The sequence below is a fragment of the Balearica regulorum genome, chromosome 7 (genome assembly GCF_011004875.1).
Source record: "Balearica regulorum gibbericeps isolate bBalReg1 chromosome 7, bBalReg1.pri, whole genome shotgun sequence".
NCBI classification, from domain to species: Eukaryota; Metazoa; Chordata; class Aves; order Gruiformes; family Gruidae; genus Balearica; species Balearica regulorum.
Genome location: NC_046190.1, coordinates 30,402,500 through 30,416,121, shown reverse-complemented (window position 1 = coordinate 30,416,121; position 13,622 = coordinate 30,402,500). Strand labels below are relative to the sequence as shown.

General features: G+C 44.2%; 1 protein-coding gene across 9 annotated transcripts; it reads left to right on the top strand.

Annotated features, from left to right (window-relative positions):
* Positions 1–304: 304 nt before the first annotated feature.
* NCOA4 (nuclear receptor coactivator 4) lies at positions 305–13,605 on the top strand. 9 transcript variants are annotated; one of them, XM_075758716.1, is made up of 10 exons: positions 305–402; positions 6,445–6,598; positions 7,049–7,189; positions 7,313–7,401; positions 7,885–7,993; positions 8,626–8,697; positions 9,393–9,536; positions 9,766–10,773; positions 11,148–11,237; positions 11,770–13,605. In XM_075758716.1, exons 2-10 carry the CDS (start codon positions 6,458–6,460, stop codon positions 11,773–11,775), a joined length of 1,800 nt encoding a protein of 599 aa, XP_075614831.1. In that variant the 5' UTR covers positions 305–402; positions 6,445–6,457; the 3' UTR covers positions 11,776–13,605. The 9 variants fall into 9 exon arrangements, with proteins under 9 accessions (XP_075614831.1, XP_075614827.1, XP_075614834.1 ...); XM_075758712.1 differs by having other exon boundaries at positions 9,390–9,536; XM_075758719.1 differs by lacking the exon at positions 305–402 and adding an exon at positions 762–888.
* Positions 13,606–13,622: the final 17 nt, after the last annotated feature.

Here is a 13,622-nt window from a genome sequence, read left to right as displayed (position 1 = left end):
AGGCGAGGCGCCACCGCCACGGCAGGCCCTGAGGGCGGTGCGGGACCGGGACGGAGGCGCCGGGGCCGCGCAGGAGCCGGCACCCTTTCAGGCACGACGGACGGCGGCCACCGCGCTGCAGCCGGCAGCGTTTGGTGTGCTGGTTTAGCTGTGATTCACGGTTTTAGGCTGGTTTAGGGAACAGCATTTCCCCCCCGCTCTGCCTCCGTGCTGCCGGGTTTCACCGCCCCCGCACCCGCCGCTACGGCGGCGCCAACCACCGCCCAGCCCCGCAGCCGCTCCGCCGCGCCGCCAGGGGGCGGGCGGGGCGGTTGGAAGGCGGCGCTCTCGCGAGAGCGGCCGTTGGTCGCCGGGCAGCTGCGGCGGCGCTGGGCTGAGGGGGCACCGCTGCGCCGGACGCCGGTAAGCGGAGCCTCACCGGGGGCCGCCGGCCGCTGCGGCCGCGGGGGGTGCAAGTGACAGGGCCGGAGTCCCCCGCGGGTCGGGCTGGCGGCGGTTGCGAGCGGGGGAGGACAGGACACGCGGGCGAACACGCGCTTCCTAGCCGCGGGCGGGACGGTGGTGTGTCGTTAATTTCTGTGAGGGCTTTCTCTCGGGAATCCCGGCGTCGCCGCCGGCTGATTTAAGAGAAACGTGCGTCCCGGTTGTTTGGGAGGTGGCGGCTGCACCCCCGCGTGTCGTGGCGCTACCGGGCCGGGTTTCCGCGCAGGCAGTGCGGGCGGAGCGCTGCTGGGCCCGGCGTGCAGGGTGGTGCTGGGGCCGGGCAGAGCCGTAAGGCGCCCGGTGGGAGGTGCGGTGTCCGGCGGTCCGGCCGCGCACGGCATCCCTCTTTGGATGCGACCCAGAGTAACCGGCTGAAAGTCGTTGGGGTCGGGCACGACCGAGCAGGTCGGGAAATTATAGTTCTGTGGTGGAGGGCTAACATTGAGCGAAATCGAAGACATGGGTTTGTTTTTTTTTTTTTAATGATCTCGCTTTCTTGTTATGCCCGTGAGAAGCGAGGCTGCTAGCGGTCTTAAAGTCCTCTCCCTCCTTAATTGAAAAGTCAGACTCTTTCGTCAGCAGCTGTGCTTTGCAAAGGTTGTATAAGCAGTTCTAGGCTAGGTTAGAATCGATCAGGAGTTGTCGTGCACCGTGCTTACTGAAAGTTTGGAAAGCATCCGTTGTTAGGTAACGGCAGGTGGTTTGAGCCAGAGCTTTCAGGGATTTTGTTAGTCATTCTTTCAGCTTTAAACTCGTTATTTGTGGCTGGGGTTAAAGGGAAAAACTGTCAGAGGAACAAGATTGTCTTTCGCCGGAGTTTTAGGTAAGGTATGCAGTCATGGGAGAGTAAAAAAGCTAATGGTCATTTAAAAAATACCGTTCATAACTCTGCAAGTGCGTAACATTGTATTGGTGGATATACAAAGAGCGTGGCCATGCTATCTTTGGGGCCATATGCTTCAAGCAAAGTAAGGGATTTGTCACTTGTTTTCCAAGGGGTTTTAAATGCAGAAGTCTGAAAGATGGTTGTGTTGTAATGTAAAATCTGCGTTAAGATAACACTGTGTCTTTTCTGTTCTGGGATATCTACTTTGGTATTGTATGTAGTTATGGCATAGTGATTTCAGGCCTTCATGTTCAGATACTTTGTGATTTTACTTATGCGCTTGCTGTGCTGTACTTAAAAATATATTTACGATCGATGGAATAAAATGATGCTCAAGCTTCTTGTCTCAGCTGCACTGGTGACTTGCGACTCTTTGGAGCCCAGCTCTCGTGCCCCTGTCTCGGGGTGTGTGCTTTGTGCACCGGCTGGGCTCTTCCAGGGCTAAAACAGACTGAAAAGGCAGCTGTGTGTGTTCAGGTTTGTGGCACAGATCCCATACAGTGCAGGCAGGTAAAAGTTACTTGAATTTTAGAAAATGTATCACTGGAAACTTTAATTATTATTCCTTCAGGTGTTAACTTTTACTTTCTCTCTTACTCACAACCATTGAAGGTCATTTTTTTCTGCACGTGGCTTGTGACTTACAAAATACGGTGGTACACGCTTCTTTTGCAGTAAAATAATCCCTCTAGCAGAAGCTCCACACAGATATTGGCTCATGGTGTTGATGCTGTACTATATAAAATGCTTGTTATGTTTGGATGTAAATGGAAATTTCTGTGATTCGGCTCGTGTACTTACAGTACTTCATTCCCTGACCACAAGTCCCATGTACCTAATTTGGGATAGTTACTTAAGAGGAACTACTGTTTTTTTTGGTGGGGTAAAATGGAAATGAGGAGGGATTTCAGTTCAAACAAGCCAGCTGTTTTAAAACCACATGAAGTCTAGTCAGATAGACCTTTGGAACAGCCTTGTCCTACCAACTGGAAGAAATCGTTCCGTATTTATAAATAGAGCCTGTTCAACGTGAGGTTTTGCTCCCTTCAGCAGTTTTTCCCACCGAAAGCTCAACACAGCCATCTTTCTGAGGTTGTTCAACACCCGTTTGAAATGGAAAACAATGATCTTCCCAAGTGGCAGCGGAGATGGTTGTGCTGAAAGTGAAAAGCTGGTAAAACCAGTTTTCTGCTGGCCTGTTAGCAGATTGCGTAGGCGAGGAAGGGTTCTCCACTCCGCCTCTGCTCCCCAGCCACGCGATATTTAATGAAAATGTAAAAAAAAAGTATTTTTGTCCAGCAGTTTCTGATCTACAGATAAAAGCAAAAGAAGACAAATATGGAAGTCACGCCTCGGGGGTGGAGGGCAGGCAGCCTGGAGATAGTGCAGAGCACTAGGAGAAGCAATACTGTGACTGGAAGTTTTGGCTGCAGAGTCCGTGCAGTGATGCCCCTCCAGTAAGGCTTTTGGGTGTTAATGGAAACAGCCAGGAATCTGCCTGTAAAGGCTGGTAGTTATTTTGTGATTAGGAACAATAATATGATTTTCCTGCCTCATTTGGACCGTTCTTTTGGTTTCATAGCTATAACATTTTTACTAATTCCCCGCAGACATGTACTTGTGCTTTCCTCATCTGCATGTCAAATTGTGGAAGCAAGAGCAGATGTGGTAGGAATTGTGCACCTAAGTGTTGTTTCAGTCCCTCCAGGAGTTAACCGCATCTTAGCGGTTTATTATCAGACAGATTTCTGCGACTTCTCCGGTGCAGCGCTGGGCTGGGGAGCCTCTCGGTGCCTAGGTTTGTGCGCGGCCAGGGACGGAAGGTTTGATTTTGCTGCTGTGGAGGCTCGCAGCCCTTTTAGCCTTCGTTGCTGCAGAAGAAACATTTGCTGAGTGCCTTAGCGCTCGGGTGTGCTTTGTTGCACTCATTACATGAAAAGGGCGCGTTGCCACACTTCTGAAGTTGCAACAAATAGTGGTTTTTGTTGCAAAACGTTCTGGTTTTGCGGTTCAAACTGCCAGCGGGGTGGCGGGAGGCACTCGGTATTTTGGAAGGGAAGGCGGGGGAGGGGAGCGCGGCCGGGGCCCCGCCGTGGGTAAATGGTAAAATGGATGTGCTCGGGCCCGATCCCCGCCCTGTGGAGAGGCTGGTCCAGGTCAGCGCCCCCGGCCCGGCCCTCCCGCGCCCCCGGGGCGGTTCCGGCTCCTCCCCCTGCCGCTGCCGACGTGCGGGCGCGGCCGGGCGCTGTGGCCGCGGGGCGGGGCGCGGGCTGGCCGCCCCGATAAGGCGCGGGGCGCGGAGGGGCTGCCGGCGGGCGGGGCTCCGGGGGCGGGATCGGCTCGGCTCGGCTCGGCTCGGCTCGGCTCGCCTCGCCTCGCCTCGCCTCGCCTTCAGCGAGCGAGTATTTGGGGCGGAATTTGCAGCGGGGCTGAAGGCGGTTGCGCGTGACTGCTTAAAAGCATTTTGGAGGCCGTGGTTCTGCGGAACGGAGGGTTGGAAATGGCCGCAGCTCCCTAAGTAGGGCGCTGCTGGGTTGTTGCGTTCGCCCGGAAAGTAAGTGCGAATTCAGCTGATGGCGGGGGTGGGTGGGTGCGTGCGTCCCGTGATGCAATATACCCGTGGTGGGATACCTCCGTGTGGTTGGAAACAGTTCGGTGACGTGGAAATTGGCAAAACTGGTAACTGTATTGCAACCGTGTATCCAAGTACAGTAGTAATCGTATTTTGTTACTGTTGAGCCTAAGTGTGTGGTCTCGGGTATCTCAGAGCGTGGGACCTGACAATGTCTTAAACTCCTAGTGCTATTTGGTGATAATTGGGAAGCGAGGAAATAGGTGGCTACCCCCGCTTGTTTTTCTTAGAGGCTTGTGGAAATTGAAAAGAAGGATGGAATGACTCTCATCCTCAACTGTAACGTTAGCTTTATTGGCTAATTTTTGACCAAGCATAAGAACAGCCATTTTACAAGAGCTGGCTGGCTGCGGGAAAGCAGCATTCATTCTTTCTGTATACATTTTGGAGACTCGTGGGATCAAATGAAAAACCAGAAAAGCAACAAGCACACATATTTTCAGAGCTCATTAGAGGAGCATATGTAAGTTTCTTAAATTTGACTGTGCTAGTGCGAAGTTGCCAGTGAGAAGTGAAACACCGAAATGGCAATGCAGCATGCTTTGGACTTGGCATTTGTAGATACACGGCTTAACATAATTTTCACAAAAGTCTTTTAAGTACATTATCTGCTGTGTGAGCAAACATGGCAATTATGTTTAGCCCTTCAGACTTTGACTTGGTTGTTTCATAAGAGTATAATGAATGAAATAATAAAGAACAATATCCTTTTTTTTGTTTACTTTTGAGTATATGACAGCTTTTAATATATCCTTGTTTTCTTGGCTGGATATATCTCTGCCTTTACTTTAATACTTCTAGTTTACATCTGAGAGCTAGGGCTCCCACTTTTGTTTTTCCATAGGTTGTAGATGTAAGAGTTGACAAGCAAGATAAAAAACTAAGGGGTGTTGTGAAGAGAAAGCTTACCTTTTATTGAACATTGGTAGCAAGGTGAAGGTCATGAAACCTTAAGGAATTGAACCTGTGAATGAATTAGAATATGCAAATACAAGGACAAAACTGGCATTCATAGCACAGAATGGACAATGATGTATGTTGGACTTCTGCACCCTGTCTTCTTTGGTGTAGAATTAACACAACCTTAAAAAATAAATTCAAGTTCACTTCTCTCGTCGTTGCGCTCTGCGCTTCCTAGGAGATGAGATATTATGGTGAGGGTAGGATTGAGTTGTGTGCCGGGGCTTGGGGTGGCTTCTGTGCCTGCTGTGTGTCTCATGGCTGGGGGCACCTGGCAGACGGGAAGCCTGTGGAGTGGAGGGAACCAAGGGAGATGCGGCCTCTGCTGCTGCCTCACAGCGAAACCTGCTTTTTCTCTCGGCTTCCGCTAGCAACCCACTCCTAGCTCTCTGAAGTGCACAACTTATATGTGTCTGGTGGGTCTTGGCTGTAGAAGGATTTCTGGGTTGCAGTTTATATGGTCGTGGGGCTTGGAAATTGCAGACTAAATAGCTGCTCAGTGGCACAAGCTCCGTGGTCGTCTTGTCATATTCAAAATATTCTTTTCAGTTCTCTCTAGAGGAGTGGTAAAATCTATGAAGTATTTAGATTGGCACACATGTACATTTTAATTAATTCTGCTGGGAATTTCCGTAGCTGTCATTGCTGAAGACTTGTTTTAGATAGAATGTTTACTATGAATCTTTAGTTAGTACTTCAGGAATTTCATGAAACTAACAGAACTGAAACTCTTTGGTAACAAAATACCACTGCTTAGAAAAAAATGCTTATATTGACGCTTCCCATTTTTACTAAAAATCCATATTCAGCTTTTTTTCCTTACTTGCTGAATCCTTACCAGTGTAACTTCTATAGAATTTTTGTATCTGAGCTCCTTTTACTTGAGGATATGCTGAAGCCGAGTACGGTAATGTGGCTGTGACCACCACAAAAATGACAGGCAGCAGCTGTAAGTTTTGGTCTTTGCAGCTTAGTGAAGAGTGATCTGCGTATCAACACTTGGTTTTTCAGCTGAGCAAACTGTATTGCCAGTTCCATTTGCCTGCAGCTGAAAAAAAGGGTAACTGAAACAGTTCCTGCCCCTTGCCAGGCCATTTTTCCCCAGCTCCTGTAGAGCTGCTGATCCTTGCCTGAAGCAGCCCTCAGCTGCTGCAGTTTGCTGGCTGGGCATAAAAGCCAGAGGAAGGTGAATGGTGGGGGAGGATTGCCTAAGCTTCTGTGGTTGAAGCTGTTGTCAAATATCTGTTGATTTTCCTGTGATTGTGCAAACTCCGTGGGCCAAGGCATTTAAGAGACTGTTACGCTCCTGGAGAAAGCTTTGTCTATGTTTAGAAAACTTGCATCAGTGAAGGGTCTTAAGGGGGGGTTTCTTTTTGTTCACCTTTATAGTGAAGTAGAGCAGATGGTTCTTCATATGATGCCCTTCCTCTTCCGTTAAAGAGGAATAGAAATTATTAAGAAATTTTTGTTCATTGTGTTTTAGGAACACTTCAAGAATGAGTCCATCACAAGATAGAAGTAGAAATTCCTGCAGCATTGAGCCTCTGGCAAAGTGCCTTCAAGCAAAGAAGGACTTGGAAACAGCTATATCTGGAATTGTGAAAGCTGAACAACAGATTAAAGAGAACTGGCAGGAGGTAATTTTAAATTCTTCTTAAAAAATGTTTTAATAACAAACATGACTATAATGACAGCTTTTATTATTCCAGAGTACTTTCTATTATGATGATGGTCTGAAATTTTCCGAGAGACTGGCAAGCATCTTGCTTTGTAACTTGGTCATGCTCTCAAAGGTATTCCTGTATTACTAGCTTAGGCACGCATAATTTACTGAAGTTGTTGGCTGAAACATCAGAATAGAGAGATATTGCAAATAACATTGTTCTTTGATACTTCTTTAAAGGTAGCCTTGGAACTTTTACTAACTTGAGTCATATGGTGCTGTAAGTGACTGTGGTCAGTCTTTGAGAAATAAATTGCTCCAAAAATACCACTTAGCTGTGACAAATACTATTTTGTAATCAGCGCAGCACATGCTTGTTCATACTTTGACAGATGTGCTAGAAACGGTACACGTTACCTTACAGGTAAAAGCCAAGATTCACAGCCACATAAGCCGCCACCTGGAATGCCTGCGCAGTCGTGAAGTTTGGCTGTTTGAGCAGGTAGATCTCATTCAGCAGCTGAAAGAGGAGGCCCTGCAGCAGCAGGCACAGCAGCTCTATTGGGTAAGATTTGGTTGCAAATCAAAAATGCACTGGCATTTTTAAGTCAACATTGTCCTTGCAAGTATTTTCTCAATTTTAATCTTAGAAGCCAAAACAATAACACGTGTTTTGTCTTCCATGCAGTATTTGGGACAATTCAATTGCCTTATTCATCAGCTGGAACGCTCCTGTAGTAACGAACTAGCAAACCAGATTTCAGTTTGCCTGGAGAGGTAAATGTATTTTATGATGCAAGTTAATACAATTGGTATTTATTTTGACTTATGAATTTAATCTGATTTTTTATCCTAATAGAACTAATAATAGATCTAGCTCACTGTTTCCATATTTTTAATGGTTCCTAGAAATAGGATCTTTAAAGCAGTTTGAGGTATGATTCCTCTCATCTTTTTTATCTTAGATTGATAACACGGGACTATAATGACCAGTGGAGGTACTCGTTGGTGCAGATTTCAAATGTTAATTGTTGGCAATTGAAGCAAGAAGGTGAAACTTGTGTTTTGCTGGCTATTTATTCTGTTCTTGGTTTGTAGATAAGTATCTCTTTATGCAAGCATTAAAAGTCTTCCTGTTACCGAATTAGTGCCAAGTCAGTTTGGAAGCCTTTTTATGGAATAATGGATTGATACCTAAAACATGACAAGTGATGATGATTTTTTTTTTTTCTTTCTGTAACTGTCATCTTACCCTTTCAGACTGGAAAGTCTTACTCTTAAACCAGAGGAGTCTTCCATCCTGAATTTTGAGGCTGACACATCTTACCTTCGCCAGGCAATTACCTCATTTGGTTCAATTAAAACGATGGTAAGCACCAAGACTTTCCTGGGTTGGAATATTTGAAAAAAAAAAACAAAAACAAAAAAACCAAACAAACAAAACACAAAAACCCAAACCAATCAACCAAACTTTTTTTGAGAAAGTAGTGCAATATATTCCAAGTGATTATAATTATAGCTCGAATGGATCTTGTGTACGAGTCATATAGTTTCATGTGGTTTATTAACTATTGCATGTAGTTCTGATTTTGACTGAGCTTAGATCTAGTTACGTACATGTCATTTTAATATATGTTGGCTGATACTGAAGGCATGATGATTATATTCTTACTCTGTTCCAGCAACTGAAAAGTAATGTTATGGTTTTCTTCAGATACTAATATTTATTAATATTTATACATTGTAGATGGCTTTCTGTGATATAAATATTTTGGGATTCCCATGTAAGCAGTGTATCTCCTGTATTATTGGAGATAATTCTCTTAAAGCAAGTGGACTGAAGGTCGTATTTTTGTAGTAAATCTTTCTTCATTCTGTTTTTAAATGTTGAGAAAGTTGTTAGCCACAAAGAACTGACCAGTTGTAACTGTGCTTTATTGTAGAATTCATTCTAGAAACTGGATGAAATTCAGATTTAAATTAACTTTTCTATCCTTCCAGCAAACCTCAGAGAGAGAGAATACTTCTCCCTGGTTCCCAGGGCAGAATTGTGCCCTAATGAACCGCGAGCAGGTAAGATTAAGACTTGTATCTGTGAATGTTTAATTGCATTAAAAGGAGAAGGAGAGCTTAAGTGCACAATATGTTAGCTTGCTTGAGTAATGACTTCTGTTTGTTTGTTAAGATGTTTCAGTAGCCTGTAACAGTCACTGTGGTGACCATTAGCGATCTGATGTTCTAGCTGCTCCAGGAACAGATGGGCAAGAACATAGTATGAAAGTGAATTCGGAGTGTGACTGTCAGGCAGAATTTTGTAACTGAATATTCCTTGATGTTGTCAGGTTGGGACTTTGAACACTCCGATTCCATGTAATGCAGAAAATGATGGGAAATCTTATACTGAGCTCTGCACAGAAGCAGTATCAGTGAAGGAGGGTAGCAAATTAGTAACGGGAATTGCAGTCGGAATTGTGGTCATGGCTGGGTTACACATATCAGAACTGTGCGCTGTACAAGTTTGTTGTTTCCCTTTCTTGTCACTTGCTCTCTGAAGAATCTGGGATCACAAAACAATCTATCGGTGCAGGGGCTTAACGTCATATAGGCAATTGAAGATTTACTTCTTCCTTAATTAGAAGGGACTGGGTTTTCTTTTGGTTCAGAGACACTGATGCCTGCAGTGACATCAAAGTGAACACTTTGATGTTCACTATAGACTGCCTCAGCAATTAGATTCTCTCTTAACCAAGAACGTTCTTTCTCAGCAGAAGACGCTGTGTGGGACAGTGAGTGCCTCGCTTTCTGACTGGCTACTTGGAAGCAGACCTGTGGGTGTTTGCCAGGCTCCATATGTTCCCAGCACCAACCTTGAGGAATGGGTTACACAAAAATGTGTGTCAGAGCCCAGCCAGGTAAGGCCTTTATGCACTAACCCAGTTTTTAATAAAGGGGAAAACATAATATCCAATTGCAGGCAGAATATAGTGTGAATTAAACCTTCTGTAATTCTCTTCACTCTGCCTCATGTTCAACTAATACTTTTGCACTTACTGTCAGAATACTCCAAGTTGTAACTGTGCAAATAGTTACTGAACGTTGTCTTTTAGTGTTAATAGATGCATTTCAATGTGTCTTTACTAGGATTCAAATTCTTCCAAAGTCTGTTATTTTGAGCAAGCCTGGGGAAATCTGAAAGATTTGGAAAACTGGCTGCTGCAGAATCAACAGCGTGATGTTGCTGGGAAGACAGACTCCCCTGGACGCAAGGACTCCACCTCTATTTTCAACTTGTCCTTTTCCACAGTTGAAAAGGTGGAGGGATTGGAATCCCTTGGACAAGAAGAGATGGACCTTTCTGACTGGCTGATTACTCCTGACACAGAAAATGGAAGTAGTGCTTCAGATGAGAAATGGAAGTATGAATTTAAACCCTTTATGGAAGAATTTAATTTGAATGATTGGCTCCTCAAAGCTGAAACGTGTACCAGTTGTCGTGGCAGCCAGATCAAAAGTGTGGAAATCGAGAACCTGGGAAACCTGAAGTGCCTGAACGAGCATCTTGATGGAAAGAAATCACCCGCTACATCTGCTGTAAGTGCTTGGCTGCTTCAGCATCCCCAGGCCCCATTTAAGGTGGAAGATGTGTGCAAAGCTAATGAGCTGTGTGCCAGCTTTTCAGAGTGCGTGTGTGATGAAAACTGTGGAAAAGAGGCTCTGTGTAAATGGCTTCTGAAGAAAGAAGGGAAGGATAAAAATGGAGTTCCAGTCAGCCACAAAGATGTACCAAACCCTGAGCAGAAGACCAAGCCTGCTGCCAATGCCTGGCTTAACCCCGCACAGCAGCTCACAGGGGAACCCATTAGTGCAGAGAAAGCAGATTATTCAGCAGAGATCGCAGAACCCTTGAAAGTATTGCTCGAAAGGCCTCTGACAAGCTGGCTAGCCAAGTCTGAGCACAAAGCAGAAAGTGCAGAAGAAAAGGCGAGTAGGGAAAAAGCAGATAATAGTTCGAAGAGTCCTTTCCTAGACCTCTTGGCTCCATTCCACCTCCCCTTGAATGTAAACAGTTGGGTCTTGACTTCAAACAACCTAGAAAACGCTAACCCGCCTCCAGCAGAAGATAAATGGCTTCAACGCAAGAAAGCACAAGTGAGCATAAGTTTTTGTTACTGCTGTGTCTTAAGCCAATGTGCCAGATCTATTGTTCTACTGAATTTAATGCCTGCCTTCTCTTCCAAGTTCATAGCTCTTCTGGATAATACTGACTGACAATTTTTAGGTTTCTTAGCACTTTTAATGTTTTCAGTGATTATTACTTAGTTACTTAAGTAGATGAGACCAGTGTTTAACACAAAACAAGTTAATTTTGAAGTATAGCTCGTCTTAGTAAGTGAAGACAGTATTCATCTCCAGGACTCAGAAGTCAGTTTTATTTTCTTTGACAGAACACTTGACTGAATTCGAAGATGCATCAGAATGTATTTATGTTTGGAGATCAGTAATTAAGGTGACTTCTCTTTCAGGACTTCGACCTTCCTACAGTTTGTGACCTTTTTGCCTGTATGAAACTCAATGGAGACAAAGAAAAATGGCTGTATCGGACTCCTTTACAGGTAGGATACGGATGATGGCTGATAACTGATGTCTTCAGAGTTCTCTGTACGGAATGTTTCACAGCATTGTGATTTTTCTCCCCATATACCTTTTTAACAGCTTGGACCATTCTATTTTCTCATTATTTCTCCTCTTTTGATGGCAAGCCAGGGTGGGAATTACCTCTGTTCTTGACTAAATCACTCTTCAACTGATTGACACTTGGTAAAATCTTGGTAACTTCTGTTGTAACTAGAACGTGCAATTAACATCTAAATTTCCAGGCAGCTTCTTTCTTATCTCAGTAGTGCATTTACAGCTGGCGTCATGTTTCTCCTTTCTGCCAAGATAACTCTTTATCATTGTTTTTGAAATTCATGAAAAAAGTCCTTCTTAGCAGGCGTACTTTAAACCCTAAAAGGCAAGATACTCATTTCTAGGAAGTATTTTAGTATGGTTTTTTTTTTTTCTAGGCTGTCTTATACATGTGTTTTTCCAAAAGTGTTGCTTTCTGTTTATCAAAGAGAATAACCCAATTTTAAATTTGTTTAGATGTGAAGAACTGGAAGCATTGAAATTGTCCTCTTCATGCTGATGAATCGCACATCATGCTGAGTGACTGCAGCCAGCTGAATTCTTGTGTTTGTGTTTGGCCATCTGCTTTTTCTTCTAAAATTATAACAAAAAGGAAGATTACTCATATAATAGAGTTACGGTGCAGAAGATGCCTTTTTGTTATGATTAATTCTGCAATGTAAACCCACTGAGCATAAGCAATCTGATACTATAGAGGTGTTAGTAAATTTGTATCTGTTCTGGGACTACATGCATCTTCTTTAATGGGTTGTCACTTAAAGTATGTTGAAGCCAGTGCAAATACAAAGCAAAACCTCTCTGGTGCTGTGAAATGTCCACCTGTGGCAGTGACTTCAGATATGTTGCCGTTCCTTTAACTGCTGCAACTTTGTCATGAGTTGGGTTCCAGCTTACTGGGATTGCAAGGTAATTTAGGCTGTATTTGGACGCAATTTCTTTTATTGAGCAGTTGCTAACTTTAAAGGTTTCATTTGCATCTTGTATTGGTGTGTCTCCTGGCTGAGTATGTGTAGTCCAGATTCTGAAAAAGACATGTATTCATGGGACCTGACACACGACAGGAGAACTGGTAACTTAGTTTTGAATGAAAACTTTTCTTGCAAATTTTTGAGCCATTCAGAGAAAGGGTGGGGTGTTAATTTTCATGCATCAGTAGGTCAGATCCTACCGTGTCCCCAGCATTTAATAACTATTTGAATTTCACTGAAACAGCTGTAAGATGAAATGTGTATGTTTCTGCTAGTTGTAGATAACTCATAATGAACTTTCATTGACTAAACCACTGGAAAGCAGGCATCTTAGCCACATAATATTTAAAAGTAATATTTGGGGAATTTGATGCCTTTTCATCAGATTTGATGTCATGCTGTTTAACTGGGAAACACTAACTTGGCAAACTGCGTGGCTCCTACTGATCCATTTCAAAGACACGTAAGCTGTGTGTTTCCATGCTGTTATCCATATGAAAGTGGGGTCAAGTTACTCTGATCCCCGTAGCTGTGGACATAATGTGAGCAATACCTCTTTAGGTATTTAGCATTTTGAGCCCGCAGGAAGGAGTGCAGAGATGTTAGATGGAAATGTGGATCACGCCTGTCAGCTTGCATGGAAAACTGTGAAGTTACGTAGTTTCTGGTGCAACTTCTACTCCAACTTCTACTCACTTAAGAAATGGCTCTTAATGACTATAAAAATAGCCTCCCGTTGTCCCCATCCCTGCAGCCTGCCTGGGAATAAAAGTGATTTCAGTTCCTCACAACACTGTGGAAAAGAGATGATTAGCAAGATCCAGCCTTGGTATCACTTCGCAGCATGAACGCATTCCCATGTGATAGAACCTGTGTGTTTGGTTAAAAGTAAGTTTTTTAGTCTGAGGGGGATACTGCACCTCTGAAAGCAGACCCCCAAAAGGGCTTAACAGCACTGGACCACTTGAGGCTTTCATACTGCCATGGCTGGGGCTTTCCGCTGGAAGCGGAAAGATGTTTTTGAAGTTCGCTTTCCCCTTTGAACATGTCCTTGTTGCTGCATGGGAAGACTGCACTGTGACTAACTCCAATATTGAACAGCCTAATTTGATTAGCAGTTGAACTTAATGAAGGTGATTGATGTGCAGCCCACCTCTTATAATTCCTTGTAGTTGTCATTGTGTGCTACTTTGTCAATTCATTATGAGCCTTTAAAACTTGGGGGTATGTATTCCTTTACTTACTCAACTGACTTGTTGTCACTAATTGATATTTATGTAAAACATTGATTAGTCTTTTCCATTAAAAAATGATTGCAACCAAAGGGTGTGGTATGTCTCC

What these genes read in the sequence shown, in the direction of transcription:
- NCOA4 (XM_075758710.1), top strand. An exon ending in AGGCACAGCAGCTCTATTGG is followed by an intron (nt 7,190 to 7,312) that starts GTAAGATTTGGT and finishes TCTTCCATGCAG; the next exon opens with TATTTGGGACAATTCAATTG. An exon ending in GTGTGTCAGAGCCCAGCCAG is followed by an intron (nt 9,537 to 9,765) that starts GTAAGGCCTTTA and finishes TGTCTTTACTAG; the next exon opens with GATTCAAATTCTTCCAAAGT.